The sequence below is a fragment of the Trichechus manatus genome, unplaced genomic scaffold (genome assembly GCF_000243295.1).
Source record: "Trichechus manatus latirostris isolate Lorelei unplaced genomic scaffold, TriManLat1.0 scaffold00132, whole genome shotgun sequence".
Taxonomy (NCBI): Eukaryota; Metazoa; Chordata; class Mammalia; order Sirenia; family Trichechidae; genus Trichechus; species Trichechus manatus.
Window position 1 is genome coordinate 4,095,168 of NW_004444068.1, and position 21,919 is coordinate 4,117,086.

At 41.8% G+C, this 21,919-nt stretch overlaps 1 protein-coding gene across 1 annotated transcript in view; it reads right to left on the minus strand.

Annotated features, from left to right (window-relative positions):
• CLSTN2 (calsyntenin 2) overlaps positions 1-21,171 on the minus strand; it is a 428,729-nt gene extending 407,558 nt beyond the window's left edge. Inside the window, exons 1-2 of the mRNA XM_012558038.1 lie at positions 21,165-21,171; positions 20,923-21,061 (exon numbers count right to left, since the gene is read on the minus strand). Of these exons, the coding sequence (XP_012413492.1) occupies positions 20,923-21,061; positions 21,165-21,171 (146 nt within the window). The remainder of the gene's footprint in view (positions 1-20,922; positions 21,062-21,164) is intronic.
• Positions 21,172-21,919: the final 748 nt, after the last annotated feature.

Here is a 21,919-nt window from a genome sequence, read left to right on the forward strand (position 1 = left end):
AGACGCTGAAAACATTCCCCTTGAGAACAGGAACAAGACAAGGATGCCCTTTATCACCACTCCTATTTAACATTGTGCTGGAAGTCCTAGCTAGAGCAATAAAGCAAGAAAAAGAAGTAAAGGGCATCCAAATTGGTAATGAAGAAGTTAGACTGTCCCTATTGCGGATGATATAATCCTATACATAGAAAACCCTAAAGACTCCACAAGAAAACTACTGGAATTAATAGAAAGATACAGCACAGTAGCAAAATATAAGATAAACATTCAAAAATCAGTTGGATTCCTATACACCAATAAAGAGAATGATGAAAAGGAAATCAGGAAAACAATACCATTTACAATAAACCCTAAAAAAATAAGATAACTTAGGTATAAATCTAACCAGGGATGTAAAAGAACTATACAAAGAAAACTACAAAAGACTACTGCAAGAAACTAAAAGAGATCTACATAAATGGAAAAACATACCATGCTCATGGATAGGTAGAATCAACATTGTGAAAATGACAATTCTACCCAAAGCAATTTATGAATACACTGCAATCCTGATCCAAATACCAACAACATTCTTTAAAGAGATGGAAAAACTAATCATTAACTTTACATGGAAAGGGGAAAGGCCCTGGATAAGTAAAGAACTATTGAAAAAGAAGAATAAGGTAGGAGTACTCACACTACCTGACCTCACAACCTACTATACAGCTACGGTAGTCAAAACAGCCTGTTACTGGTACAATGACAGATACATTGACCAATGGAACATAATTGAGAACCCAGACATAAATGCATCCACCTACAGTCACCTGATCTTCGACAAGGGCTCAAAGTCCATCAAATGGGCAAAAGACAATCTTTTTAACAAATGGTGCTGGCAAAACTGGATGTCCATCGGCAAAAAAATGAAACAGGACCCATACCTCACACCATATACAGAAACTAATTCAAAATGGATCAAAGACCTAAATATAAAGCCAATAACTATAAAGTTCTTAGAAGAAAAAATAGGATCAATGCTAGAGGTCCTAATACACGACATTAACAGGATACAAAGCATAACCACAACACACAAACTCCAGAAGATAAACTAGATAACTGGGATCTTCTAAAAATAAAACACTTATGCTCATCAAAAGACTTTACCAAAAGAATAAAAAGAGAATCTACAGACTAGGAAACAAATTTTGGCTATTAGAAAACTGACAAAGTTCTAATCTCTAAAATCTACGGAAAATCCAGTAACTCTACAACAAAAAGACAAATAATCCAATTAAAAAATGGACAAAGGAAATGAACAGACACTTTACCAAAGAAGACATTCAAGCGGCTAACAGACACATTAGGAAATGCTTGAGATCACTAGCCATTAGAGAAATGTAAATCAAAACCGTCATGAGATACCATCACCCTGGCATAACTGGCATGAATCAAAAAAACAGAAAATAACAAACGTTAGAGGTTGCTGGGAGATTGGAATTCTTATGCACTGCTGGTGGGAATGCAAAATTATACAACCATTTTGGAAAATGATATGGTGCTGCCTTAGAAAGCTAGAAATAGAAAAACCATATGATCCAGCAATCTCACTCCTTGGACTATCTCCTAGAGAAATAAGAGTCGTCACTTGAATAGACATATGCACACCTATGTTTATGGCAGCACTGTTCACAATAGCAAAAAGATGGAAACAACCTGGATGCCCATCAACAGATGAACGGATAAACTATGGTACATACACACAATGGAGTACTATGCAACAATAAAGAACAATGATGAATCTTCGAAGCATCTCATAATGTGGATGAATCTGGTAAGCATTATGCTAAGTGAAATAAGTCAATCACAAAAGGACAAATATTGTATGAGACCATTACTATAAAAACTCATGAAAAGGTTTATACACAAAACGAAACAATCTTTGACGGTTACGAGGGAGGGGAGGGGTTGGGATGGAAAAAGACTAAATAAGACAACAAGTAAGTGGTAACTTTGCTGAAGGGTAAGACAATACACAATTCTGGGGAAGCCAGTACAACTTGTACAAGGCAAGGTCATGGAAGCTCCATAGACACATACAAACTCCCTGAGGGACCGAACTGCTGGGCTGAGGGCTGTGGGGACCATGGTTTCGGGAAACATCTAGCTCAACTGGCATAACATAAGTTTATAAAGAAAATGTTCTACATTCTACTTTGGTGAGTAGCGTTTGGGGTCTTAAAAGCCTGTGAGCAGCCATCTGAGATACTCCACTTGTATCACCCCTTCGGGAGCAAGGGAGAATGAAGAAAACACGATACAAGGGAAAGATTAGTCCAAAGGACTAATAGACCACAACTACCACGGCCTCCACCAGAGTGAGTCCAGTACAACTAGATGGTGCCTGGCTACCACCACTGACTGCTCTGACAAGGCCCACAACAGAGGGTCCTGGACAGAGCTGGAGAAAAATGTAGAACAAAATTCTAACTCACAAAAAAGAGCAGACTTACTGGTCTGACAGAGACTGGAGAAACCCCGAGAAAGTGGCCCCTGGACACCCTTTTAGTTCAGTAATGAAGTCACTCTCAAGGTGCCCATCAGCTGACGAAAAGATAAACAAAATGTGCTACATCTATACAACAGAATATTATTTGGACATAAAAAGGAATGAAGTACTGATAAATGCTATAACATAATGAATCTGGAAAACATTATGCTTAGTGAAAGAAGCCAAACACAAAAGGTCGTATATGATTCCATTTATATGAAATCTCCCGAATAGGCAACTCCTTGGAAATGGACAGCAAATTAGTACTTACCAGGGGTTGGGGGAAGGGAGAATGTGGACTGACTGCTAGTGGACACAGGGTTTCTTTTTGGGGTGATAAAAATTAGATAGTGCTGACAGCTGCACAATTCTGAGAATATACTAAAAACCACTGACTTTTAAAAGAGTGAATTTTGTGGCACATAAATTATATCTCAATAAAGCTGTTATTAAAAAAAAAAAAAAAAATCTCCAGACATTGCCGAATGTCTTTTGTGGGGATAAAATCTCTCCTGGTTGAGAACCAGTCAAGTGGACGAACTCTACATCCACGTTCATGCCCTACGTTAATTGTGGCCCTAACTTTTACCTGGCTGCGTGATCTCAGCAAGTCATATAATCTTCCTGGGCCTCCATTTCCTCATCTTAAAACAAAAGTAACACCAGCTTCACAAGCTCATGTGGTTGGTTATTGTGAACAGCAATGAAATGATGTCTGTAGAGCCCTCAGAACAGGATAAGGCATACAGTAGGCTGGTAATGACTATTATTTTTTATTACTTTTACAAGACGTGATAGTTTGACACCAGGGCCCAGGCTGTCTATAACCAGCTAGCTCTTTCTCTTCTCTGCAGTGAGCTGTAAATGCCACTGAACAATCATTTCATAGTGGGGACAGCTACCCTGGCAGCGCTGAGCTGTAACTGTGGCCTTCTCACATTTGGAGGAAAGGGGTAGTGTTCGCGAGTCAGGCAGTGTTGGATTTACCATGAAGCAAAACAAATTACGTCCTATTTGGTTTTGCCATGTTTTTAAGCTTCCTTATCTCTAGCTGCAGGATTCTGCAAAGTAAAATTTAATTAGTATTTATCATCCTTTTCCTAGCTGAGTAAGTCAACTGCTTTTATTGCTGAAACTCATAAAAAATGTGGAATGGCCAAAGACCTCTGTAGACTTCAACGTTTTGAGACAGAAAAGGCCTGAGTATAACAGAAGAAGAGAAGTAACGTTTTTCATAACAAAGATAACCATGTTGCTGTTGTGATCACAGATAATGTTCAGATACGAATGTAAACAGAAGCTTCAATTCTGGGGTTTTCAAACTTTGGCTTCACGACAAAACCTGTGTGTGCAGAAACCCAGTGCTGTGCAATAGAGGAGAGTGGAGCAGCTTTTGCTGTCCAGGCTGCCTCTCTCCATTTTCATCCCCACTAAAGTAGTTCTGCTGGCTGGGGTTCCAGGGAACTTGAAGACACAGATCTATCTTCAGAGTCAGGACTGACTATTTCATACCCACCCTGATGACCAAAAAGGGTCAAAGGAATATGTTCTGGGTACTTCTTGGGCCCATCCCTGCCTCCTTTCTCCCTGGAAATGACAAGTAGTAGCCATTCCATTCCAGCCCCTTCCAGCAACCCTGGTTTGACCAGGCAAGGCCATGGTGAAACAACTGCCTCTGGCCTTGTCTCCCATCTCAGGACCTGTTCAGGTGGTGATAGCTCATACCCAACCCTACACCAGGATCTCGGCCCTCCTGTTTCCTTGACCTTCATCACTATGATTCTGGATTTCCCTACCTCATCCCACTCCCTGCCTTTCCCTACTATGAGGCTTGAAAAAGCTCTGCTACTCTGACCATGGCCACCTGCCAGAATAGGATGCCTTAATGTAGTTAAGTGGCATCTGTTTTCTCCCTTCTAGCTGCCATCGGAGCCAATGGGGCTGTCCCCAGACATTCTTCTTGGACAAGAAAGAAAGGTACTTTGGATTCCTGAGGAAATCTACCCAGGAAAATGGCCCCGTTGAGGGAGCTGCCAGTAGAGTTGTATCCATTTCTGAAAACCTCTTCTCCATTATAACCCTAACTACAGAACACTATACTGTATGTGTTTGTCCATGTGAATCCCATAAGTGAGAAGCCTTTGTATGCCTCTTTCACCACTGTGATTCACATGCAGTACACACTTAATAATACCTTGTGAATGAATAAATGAGTGAATGAATAAATGTGGAATAGGACAAACACCCCTCTCTGCCAGTGTACAAACCACCAAGGGTACCAAACATATAGTCTTCCAGCCCTCATAGCCTGAGTAGTTTAAACCAGAGATCACAAACTGGTGATTTGGGGCCAAATTCAGCTAGAAGTGCTGTTTAATCTGTAGCCTGCCTGTCGACATAGTGTTTAACAAATGAAATTAAATTGGTTGCCAACAGTTAAATGTTCAAAAATTTCACACAAAACAAAATTTCTAGCTTCTTTTGAAAAATGACAAGACCTGGAAACCTTAGGCTTACATTTCTGGATAAAAAACAAAATCAAACAAAAAACTTTTAGCTATTCTTCCCACTTAGTACAACTAAAAACTCTGTATATGACACACAACACAAATATAAGTAAACTCTGAAAGGGGAAGAGAAGAAAGTATATCAGCTAGGAGCCTGAGGACCTGAGGAATGGCATGGTGGTGAGTTTCCTGGATTTTATTTTTGCCTCATATATCTTAGACCTGGAGCTGAAATAGCAAGTGCAGACAAAAAAGTTTCCAACAGAAGGGTTCTCTTTATCAAAGGACCAGGAAAGGGATAGTCTAGAAACAAAGCTTTTAGATAATAACTACTCTATTCTAGATAAATATTATATAAAAAAAATCAGGCTGTAATGAGGTACTCAAACACCCCTGCTGAGTGATGTCAGAGAATGTCAAGTAGGCAGCAAGGACTTTCATCCCTACCAGCCTGTAATGAGGATACCCTCCCCTCCCCATATATACAGTGTCAGTGGAGATCACATGGGGAGTCTGGACATCCAGCCTCACCTGGCAGTAATAAGTCACTCTCCCACCTGCCTGCTTGGATGTTGTCAGAGAAGGCCTAGTGGAAAGTAAGGTCTTACACTATCACCCAGCTGTAACAAGGCCACTTCCACTGGAGGCCATATGGGAAGTTGAAACTACCACCCTGAGCCACTAGTAACAAGAATTCCCACCACCACCACCACCACCACCACCCAGGGTCCGTGTGCTGAGAACCTCCTAGACCCAGGAGAGAGCTGTAACATTGGAGACAATGCAAGATGGTGAGAAGCAGTGGTAGCAGAACCAGGAGACCAACACAAGACAGCACAGTGGGCTTCCCAGCCCATGAAGTAAGGCAGTTACAGTGGGTGTGCTGACTCACAGAGTGAGACACCTGAATACCTGCGGACTGGGGCTTGCTGGCAGAGTGGGGTGTCCCCAGGCACTTACTGACAGAGCTAAAGAGATTTGTAACACTTGCCTGAGCAGGGCAGAGGCCAGGCTGAGGGTCCGAGAGTCCCAGGGAGAGACCTGCCTGCAGGCACAGCCAAAAAGCTGTCATGACCGAAGAACTGTATCCTGAGTTGTTCCTGATCCTGAATTGTAACCTGTTACTTCCCTAATAAACCCCGTAACTGCGAGTATGCAATGAATTATCAAACCCAGTAGAGAAGTAGAGAATGACATGGGAGGGATGGCTGGTGTCAGAATGCGTAAAAAGGTTGGAGAGAGAAGATATGTCTGACTTCTGCCTCACAGCAATCAGCCTTGGGCTGTTAATACTGATAATGATTCTCTCTCCTTCCCCTTGTGAAGTTAGACGAAGAGGTCAGACAACGATGTTGCCACCACTCCATTTTTACAGTTGGCATCATTTTTACAAAATGTTTTATACATACCAATTAAAAGACAGAGATATGGCAGAGTGGATTAAGAGACATGATCCAACTATATGCAGTCTATAAGAAACTTACCTCACATATAATGATATGGCCAAGTTGGAAACAAAAAAAAAAAAAAGATATACCATACAAACATTAATGAAAGGAAAGGAGATGTGGCTACATTAGGTAAAGTAAACTTCAGAGCACAGATAATTACCAGAGACAGAGTATGACATTATAGAATCATAAACAGGTCAATCCACCAAGGAGGCATAACAATCCTAAACGTGTATGTACTATATAGCAGATCTATGGAATATGTGAAGCAAAAACTGATAGAACTGAAAGAAAAAATAGACCAATCCATAATTAGAGTTAGAAGTTTCAATATTCTTCTCTCAAAAATTGATAGAACAACTAGACAAAATCATCTAGGATTCAAAAGAACTCAAGAACACTATCAACAACAGTATCTAGTCAACATTTATATAACATGTCACTCCAAAACAGAAAAATACACATTCCTTTCAAGTGCCCAGAGGATATATACCAAGATAGATCATATCCTGGTCTATAAAACAAACCTCAACAAATTTAAAATAATTGAAATCATGCAAAAAGTCTATTCTCCAACCACAATGGACTCAAACTAGAAACCAACAACAGAAGATAATAGCAGAATCTCCAAACATTTAGAAACTAAACAACAATCTTCTAAATAACCATTGGCTCAAAGAGGAGGTCTCAATGGAAATTCAAAAAAAAAAAAATTAAACTAAATGTAAATAAAACCTATCAAAATATGTGGGACAAAGCCAAAGCAGTTTTGAAAGGAAAATACATAGGACTAAATGCGTGCATTTGGAAAGAAGAAATGTCTCAAATGGGTAATCTAAGCTCCTACCTCAAAAACCTAGAAAAAGAAGAGCAAAATAAACCCAAACAAGCAGAATGAAGGAAACAATAATGAACAAGAGTCAATGAAATAAAAAATAAACAGTAGAGAAAATCAATGAAATATAGCTGAATCTTTGAAAAGATTTATAAAATTGACAAACCTCTAGCAAGACTGGCAAATACAAAAAGACAGAAGACACAAATGATTAATACCAGGAATGAACCAAAGGAAAGGACTGCATGAGTTGGGAGCTCTGAGGGTACCACGCAGGAGAGAGGAGTCAATTTCAAATGACATCAGGGTAGAGGAGTTCTGGACCAGGAATTGAGGCTAGGTTGGAGATGTGACTCTGATATGCGGCAGGTGGAATTCTATGGTCTCTCTCACCATTCCCTGCTAGTTGGCTGCACGCACTGGTTTGCAGTTGGCTCAGGACCCTCTTTGTCATTCAAGTTCAGACATACACAGACATGTCTGATGGGCTGGATGTGGACAGGAGAGGACGGGTGAGAGGTCAGGAACGGTGGACGCCAGCTTGCAGGCAAGACTATCTGAGCTCTTGAGATAAAAGAAAAGAAAAAAAAGTAATAAAAATAAACAAAGCTTTAAAAACTTAAAAAGAGAAAGAATGGAGCTAGTAGAGGTCAGAATCAGCAGCAGAGACTTGAGAAGGTCACATACCATAGTACAGCTTAGCCCTGTATTTGAACCCATCACTGATATCTAAAGCCTGAAAGCACCATCCATCTTGGAAAGGAAAGGACTTTATGGTAAAACATAAAGAACTGTAACACTAGGAGTCCAGACAACCTTTCTGTGGGAACCCCTGAGCAAGAGTGGGCCAGAAGAGAAAGCCATTTTCTGAGTTGGGGAGAGAGGTGATTAAGAAAGGCCAGCAGTGGCTCACTGCCCCACCATGTGGGCCAACCAGGGGCATGTTGGTGTCATAGTGGACCAACGAGGACAGCATTAGATTAATAAGCATCCAGAGGCAGGCAGTGATGGGGCACCAAGTGGCAGAGGCTGAGACAGAATACACTCCAAATGGTACAGTTAGCCCACCACATGTGAGGCTGGTGTACAGCATCCGTGGTAAGGTAGATCAGCACAGAAGGCCTCGATGCAGACAAAATAAACCAAAAGGAAACAAAAAAAATGTTGCTATCGAGTCACTTCTGCCTCATGGTAACCCCATCTGTTACAGAGTAGAACTGCTCCATAGGGTTTTCTTGGCTGGCGCACTGGTTAAGAGCTTGGCTGCTAATCAAAAGGTCAGCAGTTTGAATCCACCAGCCACTCCTTGGAAACCCCATGGGGCAGTTCTACCCTGCCCTACAGGGCTCGACTATGAGTTGGAATCAACTCTACAGCAACAGGTTTGGTTTCTGGCTTTTGGAATCTTTACAGAAGCAGACTGCCAGGTCTCTTTTCCATGGCGCCACCGGGTGGGTTCGAACTGTCAATCTTTGGTTAGTAGTTGAGTACAAACTGTTTGCTACACTCAGGGGCCAGTGCAGATACCATGGGCTACAGCGGACAGCTGCCAAGGGGAATGGTCCAAGGAGCAGTCAAGGCGGAGGCACAGCAGAGCAGGACGCTGTATGAAGTGTTTTATCTGCTATCTCACCTCTTTAGGAACATCAAGGGAGAGACACAAGAAAAGGAAAGGGCCAAGGGATGCTCTTTGTGCAATGGACTTAGAGAAGGATAGTGCAGAGGTTTGGCCATTTATGTGCCTCAGCTTCATGGGACGGAGGCAGGGCAATTCACTAGTGTGACTTCACCTTTCAAGTTCAGTTTTTGTCTTCCTTACCTCTCAAAATTTTCTATTAGCATCAACAATGTGCAGAAAGAACTCTGCCATACTGGGATTCACCTTCATTAAAAAGATAAATAAGAGGAGTATTGTATTTTAATTAAGTCACAGCTACGCAAGCCAACCACTGCAAGGGATGTCATTTACCATGACACTCAGCTGGAACTTAGATAAATAATAATAATTTTTAAACTTGGTAATCATATTGAATTTGGCTTAATAGGTCCTCTCTCCAAACCGCTGAAAGGATGGCTCACAAAAAAGTAATTAGTTTATATATACTGTCAAGGTTCATGGGGGACAGCTGGCCTTTGATGCCTCGCCTGTGATTACAGGAAGCTACAAGATAATAAAATCGAGCTCTGAACTCACGCCAAGGTATTCAGTGATCTCACTCTGGACACTTTGCCAAGCAGAGTGAACTATAAACGTCAGGTTCTACTCTTGGTCTTTGATTTGGAATTTCAAACAAGTCTAAGACACCTGGGGCTTGCATTTGTAGGCCCCAAAGTCCCATTAAAGTAAAACCACTGACCTTATAGTCTCATGATCACAATTAATATTTGTGGGGCGCTCCGATTCCAGGCCTGGTCAATATGGCCTTTGTACTAAGTCACGGAAATGGCTTCTGGAGGAGGGATTTCGATAGGTATTAACTTGTCTAAGTGTGGCTATTAAACGACCCAATTACTGACAGTTCGAGCTGGTTTTCAATCATCATTGATTTCACTATGATAATAACCAGTTACAGCTTTTTAAGAGGATTTCACTGATGCTTTCAAATTGCCAGTTCATTCTTCTCTATGCCAAGCCAAGCTAGTTGCTGTCGAGTTGATTCTGACTCATGGCAACCCCATACGTTTCAGAGTAGAACCGCTCCATACAGATTTCAAGGCTGTGCCCACTCAGAAGCAGATTGCCAGGCCTTTCTTTCAAGATGCCTCTGGGTAGGTTGGAACCGCCAGCCTTTAGGCTAGTAGTTGAGCACTTAACCTTTTGTGCCACCCAGGGATTCCATTCTTCTCTATGCTGCCCCCTTATCTGAGCTTTCTTGGGCCCTTTTTTCTCTTACAGCTTAAATGATGCCCTGTGCCCCCAATACAGAAAACCATTGTCTTAGTTATCCAGTGCTGCTATAATAGAAATACCACAAGCAGGTGGCTTTAACAAAGAGGAATTTATTCTCTCACAGTCTAGGAGGCCAGAAGTCCAAACTCAGGGCACCAGCTCCAGGGGAAGGCTTTCTCTCTCTGTCGGCTCTGGGGGGAGGTCCTTGTCATCAATCTTCCCCTCGTCAAGGAGCTTCTCAGTGCAGGGACCCCGGGTCCAAAGGATGCACTATGCTCCTGGTGTTTCTTTCTTGGTGGTATGAGGTCCCCATGTCTCTCTGCTCATTTCTCTCTTTTACATCTCAAAAAAGATTGACTTAAGACACAATCTAATCTTGTAGATTGAGTCCTGCCTCATCAACATAACTGTCACTAATCCCACCCCATTAACATCAAAGAGGTAGGAATTACAATCCATAGGAAAATCATATCAGATTACAAAATGGTGGACAATCACACAATACTGGGAATCATGGACTAGCCAAGTTGACACACATTTTCAAGGGGAAACAATTCAATCCATAACACCATATTAACAGGTGGTTTCAGTAGGCCTCTGGGTTTCCAGGGACAGGGACCTACTCTGTCATCTCAGGAGACAGAGTGGCCACACAGTGCAACAAGGAGGAGAACCTCATGAAAATCCAGGAGCACTGGGACACCAGGACCACTCAGGCACTGAAGATCCTGTCCCACCCAGGGGCCACCTGGACTCTCTCCCCTCCTGGCAAATCTGTTTCTCCCTGGGACCAGCTGCCTCTCCTTTCTCTGCTGAGCATTAACTGCAATTTGCAGGTTCATGAGCTTCATCTGCAACCCCCCTCCTCTCTGACTTGGCTTTTCAGCACTCCACGTTTCTCAAACCAGATTGGCCCATGTAACCTTTTCTATTTTTTTATGCAATGCTAAACTAATACATCTGGGTTGGAATTACAACTTTGCCATTTCTACTGAGTCCCAGGCAAGTTATACAACCCTGGCCTAACCTCAGTCTCTCCTTCTAAAAATTAGGAATAATGATAACGCCTGTTTCAGAGGAGTGTTGTGCAAATTAAAGACATAACATTTGTAAAATACCTAGTGCAGAGCCTGGTACTAGTCAACACCCAATAAATTTTAGCTATTTTCAGTGCTGTTGGGTGCAAATTGATTTCTGTACAAAGATGTACAACCAATGGAACAAATGGGGGCTGACATCAGCCTTTCTCCACTTGACAAGCTGTGTGCTCTGGCGTGGAACTGTGCCCATCTGTAAGAAAGGGCACCTGTTTCTAATTTGCAGTTACCATTTGGGCAGGCAGCAGTCCTGCTATTGATTTCATTTTTCACTTCCATCTTGTTTTAGTAGTCTTGTCATTAACTCAGAATCCCAGAATTTCAGAATTCAAGTTGTCTAACTTGAAGTTCAAGGGCCTCTCTCAAGTGATTCCGTAGTGCCTGTGCCCATGCTTTCTAACCTGGACTCCTCACTCCTTCTCTTAGGGCAGCCAACTCTTCCTGGCTTGTCTGGGACTTTCCTAGTTTTAGCAATGAAAGTCCCTCATTCCCAGAAATCCTTTATTCCTGGGCAAGCCAGGACTGCCTTTTTTTTAAGACTGAAAATATTGCATCCTATAAATCCTTTAGTCCCAGGCAAACAGGGATGGTTTGCCTCCCTGAATGTCCCTTCCTCTTCAACCTTATTAAGTGGAACTATCCGCAAGTATCCCCTGGTTCTCCCTTAAATGTTCGTTTGACCTAGGGCAGGGTCTAGCCAGAATCTTCTCATTGAGAGGGGCCCAAAGCCCTAGGGCAGGGTCACTACTAGATTGGTGTGGCAGCCCCCTCCGACCCTGTCCCTGCCCTCATAAGAGCAGCTGCCTTCCTTACCACTGGCCCAACCACAAAGCCCAGCTCCTGCTGTGGGTATGTATTCTTCCTCTCTCGGTGGACCACCACTGGCTCTTATCTTCCTTCTTCTGCACTCTGGCTCTCAGTCTCTCCTCTGGCCTTGCCCTTGGGGGCATTCCCTTCAGGTTTACTCCTCAGCCTTCCTGCCCTCAGCTCCCATCTCTGCCTGCCCAGCAGCAAGAGGAGTTTCATGTGACCATACTTAACAGGTTTCCAGCTGCTGCCAAAAAACTCTCTTCAACCAGGCTCCCCTGAACTCCCACTTAGAGAAGCGGGTTCAAAAAGATCTGGGTCACCAGGCTTACAATATGATCAAGGAGAAGTCAGCAGAAGAATCCTTCAGACGAGACCAATCAACCAACCAACCAGTTGCTGTTGAGTTGACTCTGATTCATGGTGACCCCATGTGTGTCAGAGTAGAACTATGCTCCATAGGGTTTTCAATGGCTGATTTTTCAGAAGTAGATCTCCAGGTCTTTCTTCTGAAGTGCTTTCAGGTAGACTCAAACCTCCAACCTTTTGGTTAGCAGCTGAGCTTGTTAACCATTTGCACCACCCAAGGACTCAAATGAGAAAGACCATCCTAAACCTACCAAAGCTGAGCTGGCACACAGAGCAAAAATACACATGGCCTTCAACATCAGAGAAATTAAAAACATCAGGGATACACAGACAGCTTCAGGGACACCGAGATCCAGTTATTCGTGGGGAAGGAAAGAGGATAATTAATGAGAAGAAAGCTTTGGAGGACTTGTTACAGCCGAGAAACAGAGATTAGGGCAAAGACCGCAAACTCATGGGCAGCAGAGTGATGGGGAGCTCTTTATGCCCCCAAGCAGAGGATCTCTGCCCTAGAAAGGGGCCCCCCACCCTCTCTATGGCAGGAAAAGCGTTCTCTGTTCTCAGCAAGACAAGGGCTTTGTGACCCACGCTCCCGGGACCCAGAACTTGGCATGAATTCTCCCTGTCCACCCAGCGGAGCTGAGATCTTCCTCCTGAACTGGTCAGACAACAGCAGAGAGGAAGAAGAAGCAAAACGCATGAAAGGGAAAAACTGGGGTGAATACAGTGCCCCTGTTGGATAGCCAAGAGAAAACCCACCTATACCCCCAACCCCATATCAATCACCATCCAGACTGGAATCTGCCAAAACAGTCAGAAGCAAGGGAACCAAGGGACAGAGCCAAAAATATAGCTTAATCCCAAGTGACACATGCATCAAGGCTTTCTTGCTCCACCCTGCCTGGCAGACCCCTCCAGTGCCAATGGAATCAAGTCCATAGCCTGACAGGCCTTACTGGCCAAGGGAACAACAAACGGACCACTTCTGTTGTTATCTGTCCATAGATCACAAGCATCAACTTGACTGGGCTTCCTGGCTCATTTACTGGCTGCTGTTCCCTGACTCCTCAATTTTTTTCAGCCTTAAAGAAACTCCTGTATTGCTCCTATGAGTCTGCAATTCACAGCCTACCTACAGCTGGAAGCCCCTTGGGTTAGAGTCACTGTAATGGGGTTGGAGTAAGGATCACAAGGACGGAAGCCTGAGGACGTGGGGATGGAGTGCCGGTCACAGGCTGCAGGCAGGTATGGAAATGTGAGTCCTTTCTCCTCCAACTAATCTGCACCCTACCATCTGCTCTGAAATTGGGCAATCACAGATCGTATCAGCAAAACATTTGAAAACACAATCTCAGTCTGTCACTGAAAAAAGAACACATCTTTTTTTTTTTTTTTTACATACTATCTATGAACGAAATGACAAAAATAAAATCTTGTCGCCTATATTTGTATAAGAAAGACATTTCCAACAAAGTTGCTCATTGGAGTGTTATTTAAAACATTGAAACAATATTGTAAACAACCTAAACATTCAACAATATGGGAATGGTCACATAAATTATGGTATACCTAATATGATAAAATTCTTATGCTAACAAGTAATATTTTTGAAAACATTTTAATCAACTTGGAAAATATTTGTAATAAGTGAAAACAGACACAGAAACATATATACTATCTGATCCAAATTTATATATATGTTGTTACGCACCATTGAGTCAAATTTTGACTCATAGCAACCCCACGTGACAGAGTAGAACTGCCCTATAGGATTTTCTAGGTTGTAATCTTTATGAGAGCAGATCACCAGGTCTTTCTCCTACAGAGCTGCTGGGTGGGTTCAAACCACCAACCTTTGGTTAGCAGTCGAGTGCTTAACTGTTGTGCCACCAGGGCTCCTTAATGTGTATGTACGTATATATACACACATACACATACATATAAAAAATATACATGTATATGTATATATGTGAATAGAAAGAGTCTAATAGTGACTGTGTCTTGGGAGTGTGGGTGATTTTTATTTTATATTCTTCATACTTCTTAGAAATTTTGACATGCACTAGAATGAGCAGAAGCTATTCAATGTCTTCCTGCTTCCTATTTCTTCTTGATTCCAGCTCTGTGAGGTCTGTTGCCGTAGCCCAGATTCCAGGGGAGGCTGAACCTAATTCTCTGCAGAGACAGCTGTGGATTGACCTCTGGCTGAGGCCAGGTGACTGCTCAGACAGCAAGGGGGAGACACCAGGGTGTACACAGGAATGATCCCAAATGAACCAACTGGCAATGCAAAGGCTCATCTACTGTGAGGATGACCTATGTGGCTTATCTGCTGTCAGGACTGGAGCTCAGAGAGCTGTGGGGCAGGATGAACTGAAGAAGGCTGGGTCCAGGGCTAGTGGTGGTGAGGGATGCAGATGAGGAATGAGGCCCGGATGTGGTTACTCTACGATGCCCCACATGTTACTCAGTCATACATCTCTTTCACAGGTTTTGTCATTGCCATGTACAACCCAAATTCTTATTTGCTTAACATTTTTATGTAAATTGAGTTAAAAGGAAAAAAACTCAAATAAATTTATTTAAAAAGAAAATCACTAGAAATGAAAAAAACAGCACTATTTGCCTCAAACAGAAAGTAACCTAAATAGAATACAACAGAACGTTTTTAAAATTCTACCATGATGCTGTTGCCTATGGAAGGCTCTGAGACAGAGCTTGCTCCTGTTTTGTCCATAAAAGAGATTAGCAAGAATTTGAGAGGTGTTGAAGGCATGTTGAACCTCCCAAACTGTGCTTTATCCTTGACATAATCAGCAAGATTAAAAAATAACTTAAAAGGCAATGCTTTAGCATGAGATTCAGTATTTTTTAACTCTATGTCCAGGTATTATGCAAATCTTCTACTGTCAATGAGATATGTCTCACACCATGGACAAATGGCAGAAGAGAAAGAAGGCAGGACTTGCAGTCTGGGTTTCTGGAATTGGGTGACAGGGATGATCCATTATCAGCTAGACAACTTGAACAGTTTCCTTAATTTCTCTAGGTTTCAGCGTGCTCATTTGCAAAACAGAATCATGATAGCTGGCCCACCTGTCTTATAAGGTTGATGTGAGGCTTGGATATAATTATGTGTGTGTAGTGGGTTGCACAAATGTGTGTGTGTGTATAGTGAAATGACATATACATGGTTTTTGATAGTCTGAAAGTATATCTTGCAATGAAGAGATCACTCCACAAACCAAAAACAAACCAAAGTCATTGCTGTTGAGTCGATTCCAGCTCATAGTGACCCTATAGGACAGAGTAGAACTACCCCATAGAGTTTCCAAGGAGCAGCTGGTGGATGTGAACTGCCGACTTTTGGTTAGCAGCCAAACTCTTAACCACTGTGCTACCAGGGCTCCAGTTACTCCATGAGAAGAAGTAATAGGTAGGATGTAAGAAAGCTTATACCCAACTAGCTAATATTTATAGTGCTCTGCAATTCACAAACCACTTTGACCTACATTATTCAACTGAGTGTCCAATGTAGCTTGATGGTACAAGTGGGTGATTGCCTCAAGCCTTTAGAACAAACTCCAAACTTAATTGTGCACCTTTCCTTAACATAATTACTGCGGATTATAATTACATTATCATAATCAACCTAAAATGAATAAAACACTTGTGGCTCATTGATGATAAGATTACTATCACTATTACCTTTACTATAATTACCAGAGCTATGATTTATTGGTTCCTATGGCTGCTAAACAAAAGGTTGGCAGTTCGAATCCATCCGCTGCTCATTGGAAACCCTACAGGGCAGTTCTACTCAGTCTTATAGGGTTGCTATGAGTTGGAATCGACTCAAGGGCAATGGGTTTTTAGGTGACTGGCTGCTAGAAATGGTTCTAAACACTTTGTATTAATATCTTAATTAATACACATAATCACCTTAGATGTAGGTAGTGTGATTATCCCTATATTAAATATGAGGGAACTACCCCTCAGAGGGGTTAAGTAACCTACCTGAGATCACTCAGCTAGTAAGCGACTGAGCTCAGAGCCTGTGACCATTCACAACCTCTGCGTTGCATTCTTACTATATGACATCATGGCTAAGCAAGCCTTCTGAGAAGGTCTCTGCCACCAGGCAACTATCAGGCCCAAGGATGAACTAGGACCTGGGCATGTCCCAAGACAAGCAAGCAGACAGATGGGCAGACACTGAGCAGGACAGGGAGGACAAATGGAGTTAACCATGGAGGAGACGGCATCCCATGCTGCAATCAGCACTGCAACCAGCTAATCAGATCAGGCCAAATCACATCCCAGGCAATCTTCTGGGCAGCCTTCAGAGAGTCACCCAGCCTGAGAGGCCAGCCAGTTATGCCTGATCATTCTCTGAAGCCCTGTCCTTATAAAAGACAAGTCCACACTGGCCCAATGTAGACAAATGAGCAGTTCTGTTATCTCTGAAAGGCAATCTAATTCCCTTCAAATTTAAAAGTCTCCACAGTCTCCTAGCAAGCCTCAGTGGGGCTCATGTAGAAATTAGTAAGTTCACGGCACGCCCAGCTTGCTTTCATTATCATTTTTTTGCCATGCAGTAGACAGGATTTTCATTATTACTTAAGGATTCGTCTGTATCTGATTCTCTAAGACGGTCATGTCTACAGGGCTCAGACACTGGATTGAGAACTGAGTTAAGTCTGATGGACTTGACTGAGGTTTGAGGGAGGTTTCATTGACTGAGAGTCAGAGCCTTCACTAATCAAGTGGGGCAGGGACCAAAAGGCAATATCACAGGGAAAGGAAAGTCTGAGCAAGTGGTGAGAAGTGGGCACTCATCTCAGCCCCATTGCTGCCATCTCTGGGATCCTGGGCAAATTACTTAGACTCTCTGAAACAGCTAGGGAGGAGGCTCTGAAAAGGGAACTTGACTTTATTAAACTTCTACTATATCGAATCCACGCATAATGCTTCATAGACTTTCTCTCAATTTAATCAAAACAACAACTCTGGACAGCTTACATTATTTTACAGATGAAGACAGTATAATCACTTACTCCTCCATATCGTCACTAAATCAAACCATTAGGCTGAGTCACACTGGGGCCAGGGAATGAAGGACACCTGTGGTGTGGCTGGGGGGCACAAACTCACACATTTCTGGAGAGCAATTTAATACGTTTTCGGAAATTTAAAATGTTCCTATCCTTTGACTAATTCCAATTCTGGAAACCCATCCAAAACATGGAATCTGAAATGTGGGTGCATAGTCTAATAAAAGCATTGGAAATAAATAAATTGTCCACCAACAAGAGACTGTTAAACTATAGCACATACACTGGGTGAAAAACATCATGCGGCCATTTTTAATCAGGTGCAGAAGAATATTTAATGAAATGGGTTATTTTCATTAATTAAGCAGGAAAATTAAATTATAGCATTGAAATTTTTGACGAAAAAAGAACAGAAAAATGACTGGAAGGAAACACACTAAAATGTTAGCAGAGGCTTTCTCTGGGGATAGGAAAATGTATACTTTGTAAGTTCCCCTTTGCGCTTTGCTATATTCTTCACGTTTTCTACAATAAACAGTTATCACTGTTGTAATCAGAAGATATACAATGAAAGCTATTTTTTTTGATCTCTGGATTTTGCATTTATATATGAAATACAATCATGTCTTCATTTAAATAAAATTTCACTTGAAATCATGTATGATTTCTGAATGATAGCCTAGAAGAATCTAAGTGTAGGAAATAATTTCTATAAGTTTTAAAATGGGGGAGGGGCAAGACAAACAAAACAGAGGAAAAATGTTATGGATGGAACTGTCTTTCAACAAGCCTATAGCTCACCTCCTGGGCTGAACTGGAAATAAAGACCACTGAGAAAGGGGTAGAAAAACCGTCACACAATTCAAGAGTAGTTGATAAGGGCCGGGGGTGGGGGTGGGTGTCGTGCTAAAAGCTTCTGTTGCCATCTGGAAGTGATGGAGCTGGCAGATATGAATTTTCCAATTTTATGAGAATGATAGGGATCTGAAATAAATCTTCCATATTTTCTTTTAAAGATAAATGTTTTAAAATAAGTGCCTGCAGCATGGATGGATGGCTGGCACCGCTGTCCTCTCTTAGAGCTCATCATAAATAACACTGAGAAAAATAGCTTTGACCATTCTGAAAAGCACCTTTATTTTTCACTCTTAAGAGCTTGGAAGATTATATTTTGATGCATTAAGCTAACCTTTTTTTTTTTTTAAATGCACCTGCAAATATCAGGAAGAGTATAGAAATTGTCTTCGGATGGAAGTAACTACTCAGGGCTTGGCATGGAAGCAAACCTTAGGTGCCTAAAAATCTGTAGGCACCACGAGTGGCTGGACTACAAATTCCAGTTCAAATGCATTAGATGTGTTTACAATTTAAAGAAATTCTTCGGTGAGTCTTCAGGTGATGCTATCAATTGCCCTTCAGTCCTACAACCAAGGAAGTAAGTAATCTTTTGCAAATCCAAATTTTCAAATACCAGACTTGCCTGAAATGGGCCTACCTGTACAGTTAGACAGCTTATAACTTTACTAGCTCAGCGTATTCAATGACTTCAGTTTCCTCTTTACTACTGGATGAGAAGAAGGCCACATTAAGGGCAGACATAATGAGTAATCTGACACACCCCTCATCTTCTAAAGTGCTAGTCTCACTACAGTGAAATGACTTAATGGTATCCATTTACCTCCCATTTAATTTGTCATTGATTTTCTCTGTTATGTTTTAAAGAGGAGCCACACATTTGAAAGGAAAGGTGAGTGAGGGGTCCTGGCTTGCTGGAAGGACCTTTGCACACCAGCTGTGAGCAAAGGAAGAGGCTGAGGGAATCTGTGAGCACAAGCTCAGTCTAACAGGGGAATACATAACTCAGTTTTATTTCAGATCTGATGCCTCAAGATAAACCAGAATCCTACATTTTTATGCTAAATCTCCCAATTTCTAAATGTTGACTCTATTTTTTTTCAAATACACAGTGCATGACAAACCAAACATATCCATGACCCAAATATTTTTGCTAGTATTTGTTTAAAAATCACATTTCCAGAGGGTTGCTAAGGATTGTCAATCAACCCCAGTACCTTGTTAGATACGTCAAAGAAGGCAAGGAACTGGAGTATTCCTAGGCTTGGGGAAGATACCTCATCCTTTGTGGAAAAGACAGCATAGGATTTACCCTTCCAAGTGGAGTATGGCTGAAAGGAGACCTCTGAGGATGGTTGGAAGACGTATGGAGATTCGCCAACTTTAAACACCATGGGAAGTCAGAGTTAGGTGGTTATCATTCTATGTAAAATAAAGATAAAACCTTCTAAGAGCTCAGAGTATCTCCGCACGCTCTGCAAGAATGCTTATAGGTTTATCTTCACATAAGGCTGAATTTCCTCATTTAACCTACCCCCTTGCTCCTTACTTTATAATGTTCTTTAATGAAAAAACGGCCTTTACAGAGCTTACCTCTTAGAAGTGCAAAAGAGCCAATTTTTTTCTGCCCAAGTAGCTCATAATGTAGCAGACAAACTGACAGAAAAAATAGACTTCATTATGGTGAAAACCTCAGCCTGGCACCCATCTATCATAAAGCAATCTTCTAGAAATCTTGAAAACTTTCATTAAATTTCCTGTCTTTCTCCTGACAGTTATAAAATATTAACAATATTACTCATGATGCAAGCATCTTCAGAAATTCTTTGTCCAATCCCTCTTCCCCCGCCATCACCCACCCTCTTCTCTTTGCCAAAATCCACAGAAACGTGCGACATATCGACATTCTTCACACAGCCCTCCTGGCACCTGGCCCTTCCAGGAGACCAGAGGAGAAGACACTGGCAGTCCTTATGACAGTGACAAGGCTCTCTAGCCACAAGCTACAGAGAACAATATGGCACTGCCTTTGGATTCCTCCTCCAAAAGCCACACCTACTTAGAAGCTCAAGGGCTGGACCCTATCCTACTTTTTGCAAATCTTTCCTGATTCTTTTTTCTTCCCCTCATTTTTTCTTGCTAATCTACCAAGCTACAAGTCTCCACCTGTCCCTGATACGTAAGCAGTAGGGACAGTGGACCACACAATTTGTCATGTCGATTGGTCATCTTTCTAGGGAGAAATCCCCTCAGAATCTTACCAGCCCAACGTCTCCAACTCCAGGGGCAATTTCAGAAACTTACTATCCCTCAGAAGAAAAAGATACAAGTGTCTTATGTAGGAGGTGACATCAAGGAGAAAAATCGTACGAGATACAGAAGGCACACCAGAAATAAGAAGAGGCATACAGCTGTCACATCACAAACTCATCTATGAGATACACAAGTGATTACTACAACATAAAGCCCTAGCTTGGGCTTCATGAAAGTTTCCCAACCTGTCTCCAAAGTGAGCCAAGCTCAAGCATACTAAGCTATCATCTTACCTGCAAAAGGTACTGGTGCATCTTTATCCAGGGCTACAAGAGGTGGGTCCAAAATGACTGTGTCATTGTTCTCAGTTATGACTCCATGATATGAAGTCTCAATCCAAGGCTTGTGCTTGTTGACTAAAAAACAGGGAAAAAAATACAACAAACAAAAAGGTTGATTTTAAAGATCATAACTTGAATACCTAATTCATAATAATATTTTTAATATTGTATATTTTACCAATCATAGGCTCTCATCCCAGAACCCCATGGGGGATACAGAGCATGTTAGTCCAATTTTACACCCAGAGAAGTTCAAAGAGGTTCAACAATTCACCCAAGGCACACATAAGGTCAGGGGCAAACTGAAACTCAAACACAGGTGTTTTCTCAAGACCATGGATCTTTACCTCACCAAAAGCTCATGATTTACATTCCTGGATGCCCAATGTAGATAGATATTATTGAAAATTGATCAAAAGCTTTAATTCTCACATGCTATGATCCATTAATAGATGTCACTGTTTGAGAGTTAAAGTTCATTATCAAGCAATAAACTAGCAGACAATGTGCTGGGATTTCTGACCCCAGTTTAATCTGATGCATCATTAGGAGCTGTCACTGCATTTTATATACATACATGAATCTATATGCACAAAGGTGTGTGTGTGCATGTACATATAGATACAAACGTATATATATATATATATATTATATATGTATTGTATTTGTAGATTGCTTTGGGTAGAATGGACATTTTCACAATGTTGGGTCTACCTATCCATGAACATGGTATGTTTTTCCATTTATGTAGGTCTCTTATATAGGCTCTCATCCAAGAACCATGGGCTTCTTGGATGAGAGCCTGTATATATATATACGAGAGAAAAGACCTGGTGATCTGCTCCTGTAAAGATTACAGACCAGGAAACCTATGGGGCAGTTCTACTCTGTCACATGGGGTCACTATGAGTTGGAATCAACTTGATGGCACCT